This window comes from Poeciliopsis prolifica, unplaced genomic scaffold, assembly GCF_027474105.1.
Source record: "Poeciliopsis prolifica strain line A6 unplaced genomic scaffold, Auburn_PproV2 SCAFFOLD018, whole genome shotgun sequence".
NCBI lineage: Eukaryota > Metazoa > Chordata > Actinopteri > Cyprinodontiformes > Poeciliidae > Poeciliopsis > Poeciliopsis prolifica.
In genome coordinates this window covers 8,987,652-9,004,270 of record NW_026562393.1, presented here as the reverse complement: position 1 = coordinate 9,004,270, position 16,619 = coordinate 8,987,652, and the positions used below count along the sequence as shown (strand labels likewise).

General features: G+C 38.8%; 1 protein-coding gene across 3 annotated transcripts; it reads left to right on the top strand.

The window, feature by feature from the left end:
• The first annotated feature begins 85 nt into the window (after window positions 1–85).
• sec31b (SEC31 homolog B, COPII coat complex component) lies at window positions 86–15,033 on the top strand. Of its 3 annotated transcripts, XM_055043260.1 has the most exons (26): window positions 86–296; window positions 1,355–1,587; window positions 2,098–2,293; window positions 2,381–2,476; window positions 2,727–2,867; window positions 3,336–3,478; window positions 3,570–3,669; window positions 3,760–3,921; window positions 4,271–4,423; window positions 4,781–5,011; window positions 5,095–5,169; window positions 5,253–5,345; window positions 5,421–5,532; window positions 5,651–5,829; window positions 6,289–6,415; window positions 6,591–6,736; window positions 7,257–7,430; window positions 7,518–7,670; window positions 7,775–7,967; window positions 9,355–9,747; window positions 9,906–9,944; window positions 11,584–11,642; window positions 12,538–12,663; window positions 12,757–12,876; window positions 12,987–13,058; window positions 13,661–15,033. In XM_055043260.1, exons 2-26 carry the CDS (start codon window positions 1,385–1,387, stop codon window positions 13,838–13,840), a joined length of 3,666 nt encoding a protein of 1,221 aa, XP_054899235.1. In that variant the 5' UTR covers window positions 86–296; window positions 1,355–1,384; the 3' UTR covers window positions 13,841–15,033. The 3 variants fall into 3 exon arrangements, with proteins under 3 accessions (XP_054899235.1, XP_054899236.1, XP_054899234.1); XM_055043261.1 differs by lacking the exon at window positions 9,906–9,944; XM_055043259.1 differs by lacking the exon at window positions 9,906–9,944 and having other exon boundaries at window positions 12,538–12,876.
• The last annotated feature ends 1,586 nt before the right edge of the window (window positions 15,034–16,619 follow it).

Genomic DNA, 16,619 nt, shown 5'->3' with positions numbered 1-16,619 from the left:
GGAATTGTATTTTGTTCTGTGTAAAGACTAAATTTGTTTCATGCAATAAAAACAGAACTTGATGTTTTTTTAAATATTCAGATGAAAAAAAATCAATTCTGACAATTGTACTATCCCAGATATGGTTCAGGGCGTTAGTTCAGCTGAAATTTGAGGCTAAATAAAATTGTCCCTGAAGGCGATCCGTAGCTTAGTGACAACACGGCAGTAGCACTTTGGTCTGGGCTGCTAGCTTCGCTGATAAGTAGCACTGGAGCGTGTAGACGCAAATTGTCAAGCTGTGTAACACAGTTTACGTAAGTTGCTTTTAGAAACTACATTTCTCTAACCAGGAGATTTAAATTGAGTCTTTTGATCTTGTGTTTTATTTGCCTTTGATGTACTGCAATTGGGGTGGTGGCTAACGGCTAGCTAGGTAGCAACAGCAGCATCGGCTTGGAGTATAAAATGGAAAACTTAAGACATGGTATTTTCATAGATTGGTTGAATATATGACATTTTAATCCTAACGCTAAATAATTAATATTAATAGATTTCGTTTGTATTGTAAAATTTACTGAATGCTACGGTCGAGGTGTGCTTGCGAAATGCTAACTCGCTAGCTACCTGGCAGATAAAAAAATCTGCCAGGTAAAATCTTGACGAATATAGAACTAAGAACAGCATCAATTTAAATCAATTGTAATTGGCTATAATTATGGTTAGATTATTTTTGTTATTCGGGCTACTGCTGTGTGAAGGAGACTGAATGTAAAGACATTTCCTATGGCAGGTAACAGAAATAATCTGAACGGATGTTACTGTGCTTCAGCAACACGGAAAAGGAGGAATATAACCAAATCGCCAGATTTGGGAAGCGATATCGTCTTCTGGTGTCGGTCCAATGTCCATCCATCCATTTTCTGTACACCCCTCTCCCTAGTGGGGTCGGGAGAGGTGCTGGTGTCTATCTCCAGCGAATGTTTCGGGCGAGAGGCGGTGTACACCCTGGACAGATCGCTAGTCTGTCGTAGGGCAACACAGAGATAGACAGGACAAACAACCATGCACACACACACACACACACACAAACTCCTAGGGAGAATTTAGAGAGATCAATTTACCTGACAGTCATGTTTTTGGGCTGTGGGAGGAAGCCGGAGTACCCAGAGAGAACCCACACGTGCAAAGGGAGAACATGCAAACTGTGGATCCAGTGTATTTTATCAAATTCAGAATCAGAAAATTATAGCGCTGTATACATTTATTTTTCTACTAAGAACGTCGCATTCTGTTTATCTATAGTAGTTATGTTAACCGATACAGTAAAACATGCCTATAATAAAATAACATAGTGCTGGTTTTACCTTCCTAGGCTTTGAAACTTTAACCTCTATAGTGGAAGATGAGGCTGAAGGAAATTCAGAGGACTGCCCACCAGGCATGGAGTCCTGCCGGACACCATCCGATCTACCTGGCCTTAGGAACATCAGCACAACAGCTTGATGCTTCTTTCAACACCACAGCTGCCATAGAGATATTTGAGATGGATTTTGCTGACCCATCTCTGGAGATGCAGCTCAAGGGTTCATTACCCACCACAAACAGGTACTTTATCATACATTTACACACTTTATCATACATTTACACATTTTAAGGTGCAAATCCTGCAGCCTCCATCAGTCAGTACGTAGAACTCACATTGTGTTTGATTTTTGATTTTGCTTACTGATGGATGATACTGCATTTTTATTACAGACCTTTGCTGTTTACTATTGTTGTAAATGGTGTATGATTTCTGGATTATTATTTTATTTGAGAAATTGCAACCATAGTGCATTGTAAAACTATTCACACCCTTGGAACATTTTTACTCCTTTGTCACAAGCTTTGTTGTATTTTCTAGCATTTTATGTACTGACACAAAGTAGCACATGATTTTCAAGTGGAATGAATTATTGGGTATTGGAAGTATCACACAGTTTGCTTGTTTTACTTATAAGCAAACTGAAATTGTAGTTTTTAGAAATGTTTCAACCTTCTTTGCACATGTAGAGGCTGACCTTTTATTTTTCACAGGCTTTCGGGAATACAGTAATGCTTGTTTTGCTCCCATAGGTTGCACAGCATTGTATGGGTAAATTTTGGGACCACAGAAGATGGGACTGGAGGGAGACTTGTTGGTGGAAGCGAAAATGGCTCATTGACTGTATATAACCCAGAGGCTATCATAAGTTCTGGAGCAGAAGCAGTTGTTGGGCAGTCTGACAAACACACAGGACCAGTCCGTGCACTTGATTTTAACCCGTTCCAGGTAAATGCATTGCGATTATAGACAGTCTATTCAAAAGCACATCTCGTGTAATTTATAATTTTCTATCTGTGATCTTTTGTTTCGCAGAGTAATCTTCTTGCCTCTGGAGCGAATGACTCTGAGATCTACATCTGGGATCTAAATAACTTCAGCAGCCCAATGACTCCAGGAGCAAAAACACAGGTGAGTACTGGATTTAAAAAAGTTACAGATTCTATGTACTATATAAATTCATTTACAATTGAAACTACAGTCATTTTCAAATTTAAGTTCCTATTTTTGTAGTTTGAAATTTGAATAAAAGTGGAACTTCTTTTGCTTATGGTGTCTACTTTGCTCTTATTTGCAAAACTTGCCTGCTTTTTTCAAGAGTTGTCTCTGACGTTAATTATTTGATTTGTATTTGATAAGCAGCTGTTTTCTCTTGTTTCAGCCCGTTGAAGACGTCAGTGTTGTGTCGTGGAACAGGCAGGTTCAGCACATCCTGGCTTCTGCTAACCCCAGTGGGAAAGCGGTTGTGTGGGACTTGAGGAAGAATGAGCCCATCATAAAGATCAGTGATCACAGCAACAGGGTTGGTTGTTGTTCTTTCTTTTTTAATTATTATTATTAAAAATAGATAGTAGAGATTTGCCTGTTGTCCATCAGGGCATGTAACAAAGGCTCCCTTAATAATTTATTTTAAGCAATGTTTTGTCCATTTGTAATACATTTGCAATAATATAATCTCTGGTAAGCGTTTCTTCTAGTACACAGAAATCAGTCCATACCATTCCCTAACTTTCCCAAGTATATCTGTGTACTTTAAAATATAACCAAAAAGGCAATAGTATTCCACTTAAAAAAAGGCTTCTTGCTTTTATTTATTTAACTTTTTTACTTGAACAACTGAAATAAACAAATTTATCGGTTTTAATTTTATTCAGATCTGAAATTTTCGAAATGAAAAGTGCAGCCCAGTAAATAAAAATATAATTGAAAAGACTTTGATGGTAAATGGATGTTGTGATTTTTTGCATTCTACCTTATTATGTGACTGAAGATGCATTGTTCGGGAATGCTGTGGCACCCTGATGTGGCCACCCAGCTGGTGTTGGCCTCAGAAGATGACCGACAGCCAGTCATCCAGATGTGGGACCTTCGCTTTGCGACGTCGCCCTTTAAAGTGCTGGAGAATCATAAGCGGTGCAGTTTTATTGATTTGTCTCTTGTTAGCATAAATTTGATTGAATTTTTATTCGATTTTTCCCAATTTTGTTCCGCTTGTGTCTTCCAGAGGAATTTTGTCCATTTCATGGAGCCAGGCTGATTCGGAGCTCCTCCTGAGTAGCGCTAAAGACAACAGGATCCTCTGCTGGAATCCAAACACTGGAGAGGTATTTGCATTTTTATTTACCTGTATGTAGTTCTGAAATTAGCTCTCTTGGCTACATTGATCTTCACTGGTGTCTTGATTTTTATATTAGGTAATTTATGAGCTTCCAACAACAAACCAGTGGTGCTTTGATGTCCAGTGGTGCCCCAGAAATCCGGCCCTTCTTTCAGCAGCGTCATTTGATGGGAGAATCACAGTTTACTCTGTGATGGGAGGGAGCTTGAAGGCTCAGCAACAAAGCACAGCTGACATGGTAATTACTAGTTTAAAGTTTAAATGTCAAAAGTTTTGAACATTTAGTTGTCTGTCCACAAGATGGTGCTGTTGTAAAGAAAATCACGCTGACTACTAACTAAATTTGAAAGAGGAAAAAAATACTTCCTAGAGAACTGGTGTTTCCCCTGACAAACACCCATAGCAACAGTTTATTATAATGGAAGTACTAAAAAGAAAGAGTTGATGCAAATATTGAAACATATGAGAGTTTTCCAGTGTTTGTGTTTATTTGGAAATGAAAAAGAGATATTCTGTTCCATGAATAACTGAATTAATTTAGCATGTAGTTGTTAATTAAACAAATCATGTTCTTTATATTTTGCCAGATATCCTCTTCATTTGATACAATGGATCCCTTTGGTACCGGACAAGTGCTGCCTCCTCTACAAGTTCCTCAGCCCAATGTGCAGGAAACCATCGTTCCTCCTCTGAAGAAGCCTCCTAAATGGGTGCGCAGGCCAGTGGGAGCTTCCTTTGGGGTAAGTGTGATATTAGAATATTTCATGCTGTGTTTGGTTGCCCTGGATTTTATTTAAGAGTATCCAAACAAAGGGGACTGAATACATATGCAAGGCTGGCTTTACAGATTCTTTTATTTATTTATTTAAAAATAATTTTAAGTTTGAAAACCAAGCCATATATTTTTTACCCTCCTTTTTTCCCATTGTGAGCTACTGTGATCCCAGTAAAATACATTTCAATGTGTGGTTGCAAAAAATTGAAAAAAATGTGAAAATGGTCAGGGCAGATTAATTCTTTTTGGATTTAGATATACACCATGTTTTTTTATAGTATTGAACTTGTTTTTCTTCTGATTTTTTTCCCCTGTTTTTCAGTTTGGTGGAAAATTGATAACCTTTGAGAATTCAAAGCTTCCTCCGGTGCAAAGCCCCCAGCCTGTCCCCAGACAAGTGTTTGTGAGCCAGGTTACCACAGAGACAGAGTTCCTTCAGCGCTCCAGGGAACTTCAGGCGGCGCTGCAGTCGGGTTCCTTCAACAACTACTGCCAGGCCAAGATTCAGAACGCCAAGTCGGATGCAGAACAAGACATATGGAAATTCCTGCTGGTATGAGTCTCATCGTGTTTAAACACAACCTGAATCTCTCACTCAATCTGGGGTTTTGATTTGTCACATTCCTCGGATTACAGGTCAACTTTGAGGACGAGGCCCGTATTAAATTCCTTAAACTTTTGGGTTTCAGCAAAGATGAATTGGAGAGAAAGGTATTCTGCATTTTTAAAATAGTTTCTTACCTTTTCTTTGAGGCATACCATGTCGTAGCTGTAAAAACATTATCTTGATGTAGATTTCAAAATGTCTGGGGAAGAATTTTCAATCCAACGGCCACGGAGTTGATGCCAAAGATCTTGCAGAGAAGATGCAGCGTCTCACAACTGAGGTGAGATGTTCTCCACATTTGTGTGTTTTGAAATCATAACTACTGAAAGAATTAAATCTCCATTTTTCTCTCCAGAGATCAGATGAAGCTGCAGCTGATGCTAGAACCTCAGGGTCCATTTCACCAGCAGACTTCTTCAGTCATACTCCAAAGGACAACTCCACCTTCCAAATTCCTGTATCATGTGGTAAAAACCTTTCTTTAATAAATACAAGAATAACTTTCATCTCATTGCTGTTTGTTTTTACTGTAATCAAGGCAGTTTCTGTTGGTCACCTGATTCCAAATGCCAATCATTTCTGCAGACACTGACGGTTTGATAAGCCAGGCGCTGCTGGTTGGCAACTTTGAGGGAGCCGTGGATTTGTGTCTCAACGATGGTCGCTATGCTGAGGCCATTTTGCTATCCATCAGCGGTGGAGAGGATCTTCTCAAGAAGACACAGCAGAAATACCTAAGCAAGCAAAAAAACAGCATATCAATGGTAAGATTGTGATGCAGGTGTATCTCAGTAAACCGGAATATTATTGACAAGTTAAATCGTTTCATCAGTTCAAGTCAGAATGTTGAACTTGCACAGTATATGGATTCATTACATCCAGTGTGATATATATATATATTAAGCGGTTATTTTCACTGATGATTGTGGGTTACTGTAAGAAAAATAACCTTCAGTTTTTCAGAAAATTAGAATCTTACAGATGAAACAAAGGATTTTCAATAGAAATGTTATACTATAATACATATTTTCCACTACACCTTTTCCTTCCTCTCCACTTTTCTTTAGTGTGCAATGGATACAGTGTTCTGTGAACAGCAAATTTATGTATAAATATTTATCTTTAAAGTAGCCTGTATATATATCTGTGTGCAATCAGTCTGTATAACTTTGCTATATAACATAATGTTTTCTAAATCATAATTTATTTCCCAAAAACTTCAGCTTATATCATCAGTGGTGACCCAGAACTGGAGAGACATCGTGCAGAACTGTGAGCTGGACAACTGGAAGGAAGCTCTTGCTGCTCTGCTGACTTACGCTCACCCCGAAGACTTTGCTTGTTTTTGCGGTAAGTTAAATATTTATTGCCATGCAAGTCAAATCCTAACATGTCTTGCCTCTGGGGGAACTGTTAAATTGCAGTTCATTGTTTTTCTTTCTCACTAACCCCAGCCTATGCTTGCTCCGTTTCCAGTCGTTCTTCTAACTTTAATGTTTGGGAGTTGTGTCATTTGTCCCACCAGATACCTTGGGAAACCGGCTTGAACACGAGGGCACAGAGAAGCGCTGCCTGCAGGCCTGTTTATGTTACATCTGCTCTGGGAACATTGAAAAGCTGGTGGAGTGTTGGGCCTTGCACAGAGACTGCTCTTCCCCTCTTGGACTAGAGGTACAGTCTCAGTATGGATCTGTGCCTCGGTATAAAAGCAACTTTGACATTTTTCTAGATTTTTAAGAAATTACCAAAATATTGAAAATATGTGTATGATTTATTATGTTAATTTTCCTCATAAGAACTAGTTTTCTAGCTGATTGTTTTTGGAGTTAATCTATGATAGTACAGATTCATACACTCATAAAAACTATGTATATATAAAAAAAGAAGAAGTTATTTAACCGGGTGTGATGGCAAACAAAAATGTAAACATCTGTTCTTATGATTTTGTACAAACTAAATGATGGTTTCACAGATCAAAAAGTGAGTTGTGTTTTGTTTCAAAACAGAATAATCCAGCCCAGAAGTGTTTTAGTATTTGAAATAAATCTAATCTACGTTGGTCCAGTTTGGAGCGAAAATTCATTTTTTGACTTTTTGTTTGAAATCTGAGTCTTTAACAGAAAGGTGTAGGAAGCCTGTGTTAAACTGTGCATCAATTTATGTGAACATTATGTGTTTTGTTTTTTTGTAGGATCTGGTTGAAAAAGTAATGATGCTGCGGAAGTCAATTGAGCGCCTCCGCAACAGTGAGGTGGCAGTGCAGAGCCCTGTGCTGGCTGAGAAGCTGACCTGCTACGCTGGCATCCTGGCTGCAGAGGGCAGCTTAGCCACTGCCATGACCTACCTGCCTGACAACTCAGACCAAGTAAAAAAAACTTATTTTATAGCCTTTAGTTTGACAGTTTGTAATTTTTCACTTGAATTGGTTTTTGTACTACTTTTTTCTCATCAGCCTGGCATCAGGATGCTGAGAGACCGGCTGTACCATGCTCAGGGAGAGGCTACTGCCCAACAGCAACCTCCAAACTCCTTCAACAGGGTCGGTGTACCAACAGCTAATCCCACTCCTGCAACTCAGCCTCCTGCACAAAAAGCACCAATCATGGTAGAGATGGCTTAGCCATAAATTCAGTCATAATACCTCAAAACATTTAGTTTAAATTGCTCAACATATTGTTTTTTTGTTGTTGTTGTTTTTTGTAACCTTAGAGTCAGTTCCAGCCATCTGCTCCACCACAGGTTCCTTCACAGCAGCAGCCTCCAATGCCATCAATGTTTACTCCTCAAGTTCCTCTACCCAACCCTGGCCCAGGTCTCCCATCATCTACTCATGCACATCCGCCCAGTTCCACCCGCCCAGTTGTAAGGCCTTCCTACCCACAACATCCTGCTACAGCTCCAGGTTTGGCAGCTTGAAAATTAGCTTAAAGATTCTGTCTTGCAAAATGTACCATATCCTCTTTTGAATTTTTACGTATTTCTTCACATAACAACCACAAACTTCACTGTATTTGAGTGGAACGTCCTGCATGCATGCAAAAATTAGCATATAATTGAGAAATGAGAGGGATAAATAGTTTTTAAAAAATCTAAAACGTTTGGCATTTAGTGCTTTTTGATCTGATTCTCTGAAATGATATGCAATGCAATCAGTTGCCTTCAGAAGCCATGCAATTAGCATCATGAAGGCAAAGAAAGACAGCAGACAGGTCATGGATAAAGTTGTGGAGAATTTTAAATGAAGGTTAGATTATAAAGCAATATACCCCCATTGCCCAAACATCTCCCAAATCCCAGCTACAATGCTACCAGCACATGTCTGCACACTAAAATAACAAACCTAACACTGCATGAATGTGGCAAAAATTGTTTTTGTCTGAGGAGACAAAAATTGTGCTTTGTGGTTTACAGACAAAACTTTTTGTGAAGTGAAACTAACACGCCACCCCCACTGTGCAAAATGGTTGCAGCATCTAGCTGTTGGGTAGCGTTTCATCAGCGCAGAGTCGATGGGGAAATGGATTGATCTGAAAGTGTAAAAGACTCCCACCTGACTGCTTACATACACACTTGCATACCTGTTTGCACATTCACTCTCTCATACACATGCTCATGAACATAAAATAAAAAATATCAGTTGCATAACAGACGGCTTGTCCTTCCAGCAAGGTCAGACAGATTTAGCAGGTCATACAAACTTGCTCTTACTTTGGAAAAGAGCTAATAAGGGTGGTGTTTTGTCAATTTAGTTGTGGGAATTAATTTTCTCTTTCTGAAAACTCAGATGTCAAAGCTTTTGGTTTTTAAATCTTCAAGGCCACAGTTCTTTTGAGAAACACTTGTAAACTCATTAAAAGAGAATTCATTTGCTCCTAAATCACCGCCCAGAGACGGATACATTAAATTCTTAGCTTGGGTTTTATTCAGTGTTTGATTCACTGTGCTGCATCTGCTTTTTAGCAGACATTGTGAGAATAGAGCTAAAAATATGATTAAGTTAACACCATGCACAAATTGTTTTTTTTTTTTTATTTACCGTAATATAAATTCATAAGCATAGGAATGATAGATTCCAGAACATTATGGAGTTAAAGTTTACCTGTTCCTTCTTGCCACCTTAGTGTTTTTGGGGTTTTTATTTAATGTGCAACACATGTCAACATTCTCTTTGACTTAAAAATCAAGCTCTTACCAGAGCTTTTTTTTTTAAAGTTTATTCATATGTTACAATGATCATTTTCTGGATTTTGTATTTTAAGTAAATGTTTCCTCTTTCTGTCCATTTCCAGCTTTCTCTTCTCATCAGCCATTCCAGCCTCAGCCCGTTTCCAGTGGCGGTCCCTTCTCTCCCACTGGCCCGCCAATGCCAGCTGCAAGCCTAACTGGGCCTCCACTGCCACCTTCATCCTCCATCCCTGGAGGCCTGCCCCCCACTCCAAGCCCTGGGGTGCCTCCTATAGGATTTGTACCGTCTACCTCTTTACCCTCAGGCATGACGCCGCCCAGCTCGCAACCAGGAGCACCAGGTCCAATTTTCCCTGGCAGCTTCCACAGCCATGGCTCAGGACCCCCCATGGCATCTAGTTCCTTCCCTCCTATCGGAGCTGGATATCCCCAGGGAGGCCCTGGAGCTCCTGCAGCAAAGCCTTTCCCAGCCCCTGTCGTTGCTCCTCCTCCTACAGGTACACATGGGATCAATTATGTTCCAGTCAGAAGTGAAATTCCTTTAATCTGATTGCATTTTTTCCCCCATTTTTACCAAATAAGGACATTATTTATAGGATGATAATGATGAGAAAAAAAACTTGTATTCAGATGTCACACCGTTTTTAATTTGCAGGAAATTTTCCCTGGCTGAATTTCGAGTGTGATCATCAAGGTGACGCATCGAGTGCTTGATATAGAAAATAGAACTGCGTGAACAGAAAAGCAAGCAGAAACATGTAGACGAAGATGCATATGCATAGCTGAAACAGGTTTCCTTTTTGCTGCTGAATTGCTTCTGCTTGTCTGTTGCTTATATCACCCAAAAACTGAAGATTGCAAAGAGTTAGATGATTAAAATGAGTTTTTATATTTTAAAATAATGTAACTAAAGTTTATTTTTATTAGGTTAAAAGTATTCAATTTCCTAATTTTGTGGTAGATTTCCAGCTTTTATACAGACTTAGCCTATTCCTATGTATTTGCAAAAATATAGTTAGCAACTTGTCTTAGTTATTGGCATGGTCAGCATTGCTAACATATCACTCTTAGAGAATGTGGATGTTTAGCTTTACTTTCTCCACATCCAGCATATTCTGTGACAGAACTGAAAGTTGAAAAAGATAAAACACAACAGCTGAGCTTTACTCCCTGCAGCTTTCTTGTTATTTCCTGAAAGTCCTGATCGTACAAACATCTCTTGGTGTGTCATAGAATACAGTTTCCCTTTAAATATCTTCTAACAGCTCTGTGCTTTCTCTGACTGATATTGAAAGTAGGTTGACTCTTCTGTCTGTAACAGAGCTGTTGTTACTGATCGTGCTTAGATATTATGAGATCGCCTGTTAGAAAAAAAAATGACTTTTTTTGGGTTTCTGCCAATCACCATTCAAAACTTGCTCACTATGGTTTATTATTAAATAAAAGTGTAGGTGTTATGTCACTACATTTTCTTCTAGCTAAACTGAATGTAGTTTCACTTATTACTCATGATAACTTCATATAGATATTTTAAGTTAGCTGCTGAATTTGCTCAAATCCTTAAAATCTGAGTGGTTAAACATTTTTAACTTGCAGTGTGTTGCTATGCAGACTAACATTGGCTCAAAGGTCACACAAGAAATCTAAAAAGTCATATTCAGACTTAATCAGGCAATCACTTGTAAGTCTAAAAGCCAAACAAAAAGCCAAATAACTGGAATAGAGGAGTGCTAGAGAACATTTGCGCCATGCTAAAATTCAGGAGCAGATATGCCAGCTACAGTACCTTGAAAATATATTTGTACCCCTTGACTTTTTTCCTCATTTAGTCACATTGCAGCTACAAGTTTCCAGAGCTGGGAGTTATAAGTCAGCATGGTGGTGGCAGCATCATGCTGTGGGGATTTGTTGCTTTGGCAAGGACAGGGAGGCACCAATGTACATTGTGCTTTTGTAATTACTTGGAAAAACCTTTGGAAACCGTGAATCACTTTCTTCCTGTGCACAATTATGTGCGTGATTTGTGTTGGTCTGCCACATAAAACCTAATAATGTACGTTAACTTGACAATTTGGGAAAAATTCAAGGGATGTAATAGTTTTGCAAAACACTGCATGAGTTTTGCAGCAGCAGAGAGATTTGTGGGCAATCTGCACACACATGTAGACACAAGTCTTGTCTGACTGGTTTTGTCTGCCATGTTTCACAACATTGTTTGTACATGTTATCGATAGTTTGTTTGAAAGCAGCTTTTTACTTCCTTTCTTGGTCATCTGCTTCTATCTGTTGGCCTTTTTTCACATGATAAAATGAACCTTATATTTTTTCTGTAGGACCACATGATGGCTGGAATGATCCACCAGCAGTTCGCACTGGACCCCGGAAGAAGAAGGTATTTATTCATTCATTGCTTGATGGTGATGGTCAACCATTTGAAGTTGATGTTTAAAGTAGGGACGCACCAACATTGGCCAATGTTGGTCACTTTTTTAACATCAGACTTTGTTAGAAAACACTACTGTGGCTCCTAATGCCAAATCTTATTAAATAAATGACATAAAATGTCAGTTTGATTTTTTTGTGGTAGTATTTACTGTGAATCTAAAACAATACTCCTGTTAAAATGTCATGTTTCAATATGACAAAATAAAAAAACATGACAAACAGTTTCAAAGCTTTTCTGATTTTGTTTCACAAAAAAACATGCAAATGTGTTACTTTTCAAATTTTTTTTGAGTTTTTCTTCTGTTTTCTTGTCATCAGATCATGTTTTGTCCAGCCTGCCCTGCAAAAATTCTTCTACTCCATCAGATGTCTAGACGCCTTGTTCATGTCGTACTTCAGGAAACTGCTGAGATCTTGATTTTGACACTTGAATTCATTCAAAGTGAAACTGAAAAAATGAAATCCCTGTTCGTCTTCAGTTTCTCAGTGGATTCCTGAAAGTATTGTGTCAAAACCGATTGTAACAGTTCACATTCACACTACTGAACAAAAACTTTTAGTCCCATCTGAAGTTAAGGCTTCATGTCAGGAAAACAAAGTGCATTAACTCAGAAGATCATAAGATCTTCTATCTTCTACCTGCTTCCTTATTGTGTTCAGTTGGCATGACTATTGCTTATTTTTTTCAGTTTTTTTATTTTTTGACAGTCTGTTCAAAATAAATAAATAAATACTCTGAGGAAAACCAGCCCCACTACCAGTTTTACGTTGCACTGTATCAAATTTAAACGTTGACCTCATGCCTTGCTCAACAACCACGTTGAACCTTTCTGTGTGTACAGATCCCTGATAACTACACTCCACCAGCCCCCATCACTGCTCCTGTGATGGGGTTCCCAGTGGAGGCCCAACAGCCACACAACCACACCCAAGTCCCTCCAGGAGCCCCTCAGGAGCCAAACGTACAGGTTTGTTTCCAACGAAGGAATGGCATCAGCTTTTATGTTTGTTTTTTGTTGTTGTTGTGTTTTTTTTTCCATTTGTGCGTGTTTGTTGCGCAGCTCCTCCAGCAGTTGCCCGCAGAGAGAGTGGAGCAGAAAGAAATCCCAGCGGAGCACATGGTCCTCAAAAGCACCTTTGACAGTTTGGTGCAGCGCTGCCAGCTCGCTGCAGGAGATCCTGTAAGGCAGCATGTTTTCATTCTCCTGTTGGTTTTCTTGTCATTTCGCAGTCTGTTATCTCTGCAGAGGAATGTGTGTGGTAAGATAAAACATCTAAATCTTTTTTTCAGCAAACAAAAAGGAAGCTTGACGACGCAGGAAAGCGTTTGGGACACTTGTATGACAAGCTGAGAGAGCAGTCGGTAAGGAGTGTTTTGTGTTGATAGCAGAATAATTCACGTCTTGAGTCAAGCAGGAGCAGGGAAGGTTTGTTTCGGTAGCAGATGCTCTGCAGCAGGCGGCTCATGGTCAACATGCAGGCTGCGTGGAGATCAATATGTTCTCAGAGACGTGACGTCAATTAACTGAAGCTGATCAGAGTGTCTCCAAAAATGTCCGAGGTTTCTTATCTAGAGCATGTTTTGTTTTGTTTTGTTTTCAATGCAAAACTTTTTTTTTCTGGTAACAAAGAAGTAATCTACCTGTCTATCTTTTTTATTAAAAGCCTGACAGCACTATAAAATGTAACAATTTTTACTCCTCTTCAGCGTGAAAATAAATTGGGGAAAAATACATTTTCATAAGCAGATCAAGGAAGTGTCAGAGTTTATACTCTTTAAAAAAACATGAATGGTAAAACAATTTGATTGTAAATCATTTATTGTCTTAAACCCAGAAATATATGATGTCCATTCCGGTAGACTGGGGATTTTAGGGGTTAAACTTAAGTTTGGAGAAAAACATACAAGAATTGAATAATCTGGAAAACAAAACTGTAGCATAACAACTTACCAATGCTTTTTAGCTCTCTCACAACATCCTGAGTGGACTCCATGAGATCAGCCGCTGCGTGGCGAGCCAAAACTACCAGCGGGGCCTGGAGATCCACACTCAGGTGGTCAGCAGCAGCAACTTCAGCGAGATCTCTGCCTTCATGCCCATCCTCAAAGTGCTCATGACCATCGCCAACAAGCTGGGCGTCTAACACCCCGAAACAACACCGACCACTCTTCAGTGTTACCATGTTGTTGTATACATATTTATTTCCTTTAAGAGCTGATGATGTGTCAACAATGCGAATAATGGCTGATAGCGTTATGGAACCTGATCCCTCCAAGAGGACGCCGCGGCTGTCTGAGCCAATGAGGTGAAGTTTTTGTAGATGTCTGTTGATGTTGCTGTGCTAATTTTTTTACAAAAAGATGAATGTATTCAGAAAGTGGCTGAGTATATGAATTGAAAATAGTGATGTAATACATAAAACCGGTTGATGCAAAGCAGGTGTATTTCCATAAAACGCGTTACATCGTACTGCAGTGTGTATTTTTCCTTTATGGCACTCGTGGATTTTGGGGGGTGGGAGGAAAAGTGGAATGAAATGCATGCAGCGCTCCAGCTGCAAAAACAACACATCCAGGGCTCACACTATCAAAAATCATGAGAATAAAATCTGGGTCGTCTTTACAATCCACTCCGTCTCTGTAATCTGTATGAGGGAGGCACAGACTGGCACAACTGTGTGAACCATTTTGTAAAAACAAATCAAAAGCATTTGAACAAGCATTTCTGATTGTTCCGAGGGTTTATTTCTTGTAATGACAGTGTGGCGAGTCTGTGGGTCAAAGCACTGAAGAAGAATGTTCTGTCAAATGTTTTATTTTCTATTAGATTGAACCTTGATAGCTTGTGTGAATGATTCCCCCGCCCTTTTACCTCCATATTTGCATTAATGTGCATGCTTTCGTCTATTTATCCTAAGATGAATTCAAACAGTAGCTCTTGACAGATTGCAGATGATGTTCATAGTTTTGTAGCTACTTATGACAAAAAAGAAAAAAAACAACAACCTGGGTTTGTTTTGTGGCGGCAGAGGGCAGGAAAGTGCCTCACTGTGCCTGTTTTGGTTGCACAGATATTTATACAATCCATGTTGCTTACTTTACTCATTTCGGTATGTTTTTGAAATAAAGTTCCACTTAATATTTGAAGTCTTCAAACATAAAATGGCTCTTATGATTCACTGAGTGCAATAGCTCCTTTTAGCCACATGTTGGATTTAATCATTTTTTTATTTTTATTTTTTCACTTTGTTGTTGTTTTTTCAGTTGATTAAGACCCATCAAATAACTTCCCCCGCTGCATTTACCTGTTTAAGGATAATAAAAATCATATAATGGCGAGGGATGCATTTGTTTTGTGTAAACTTTTCAGCACATCGCGATTACAGACCTGATGTCATGTGAGGACATCACATCAAGTTTTAAATAAACTAGTCGGGACAGATATTCTCTTTCAGTGGAGGTTTGTCACAGCAAACGCTCATTTCCGTTCCCACCGTGAGTCAGGGCCCCTGAATGCACCAGACTAATTCAGGAGCCATCCTCGGCCTCATGTTGAGCGTTAACAGTAATTAATTTCTCACCTGATGTTCCTAATAAATTCAGTCATTCCAACTGTTTCTCACGCTCTGCTCCCATTGGTCCAGGGGAATCAGAAGTGGAAACCTGACTGCTGATTGGCCGCTTTCAGTCGCATGTCATTATGAACACGTGATGGTGGGTTTTTTTGGGGGGTGGGGGGGGGAGAGAAGTGGGGGTGAACTTTAGCGAACTTTCTTACCTCTTTGGAGGCTCATAGAAAGCTGATGAAACATCAGCATCACACCACGATGCGTTCCGGATCATGCCAATCAGGCGTCGGGGTTGACTCGGTTTATCATGTGGGAGAAATGTGCTGACAGGACTGAATGCATCTCTGCAGTCCTGGTCGGTCTGTGGAGTCATGGTCCTGCGAAATCACTCAACTGGGATCATAGAAAGATATTTTATATATTTGCATATTCAGATTTTTTTTTTTAAAAATCCATCTTTATTTTTAAAGAGTACAGAGTAACTGATCAAACCATTTAATATCAAATTATTTAATATTTATCAGATGGATCAAAATAAAAAGTAAAGTGGAAATGTTTTTTTTTAAAGAACCAAAGTGACAATAATTCACATGAGAAACAAAAACATAACAAAATCAAGCAAAAATAATTGATTTATAAATCAGTTTGTTTCAATAAAACTTTTGAAACTTTAACAGAAACTGTAGTTGTGTGTCTTTGGTGAATTGTTGGTTAAAACATGTTTGTTTTGCATTCGGTGAAGTCAATTAGTGGGCAGAGGTTCCAGACATTTTAGTGATGTGTTATGAAAAATAACTCAAGTAAAAGCAAACAGTACAGTGTAGTAAAAATACTACTGAAAGTGCATTTAAGTAAATGTGACTTGTTACTTCTCAGCTTTGCTCAGAATCAATTCCACATCATGTTTACTCCTGCTGAGTTATATAGAGATGCTTAATGTGCCGCTAACTCATACTGTAAAACATATAACACCTCCTCATTTTTTAATATTGTGACATCAACATTTATGTCAAATTACAATTTTGGAAAAAGTTTTGGAAAGAGGGATAGTATAAACCTGATGGCAGTGCCTGTCATTTAAGATATTCTTACAATATAATGTGATATAATGTAGTTATTGTGCAATGTTTCTTTGAATGTTTGCACAATAACTCAATGATGGCAGAAAAAAAATCCCAAAAAGCTGCAAAAAAGAAAATGCAAATAACATCTTTAGCATAAATTTAGTCAAATCAAGTTCATTTGCTTAGCCCATCTCAGCAGTTCAACATGCTTAACATTATAAAACGTAACGCACGTAGCAAATAAAGCAATAACTCTTCTTTATGTGACACTAAGCAGTTAAAACAGCTAA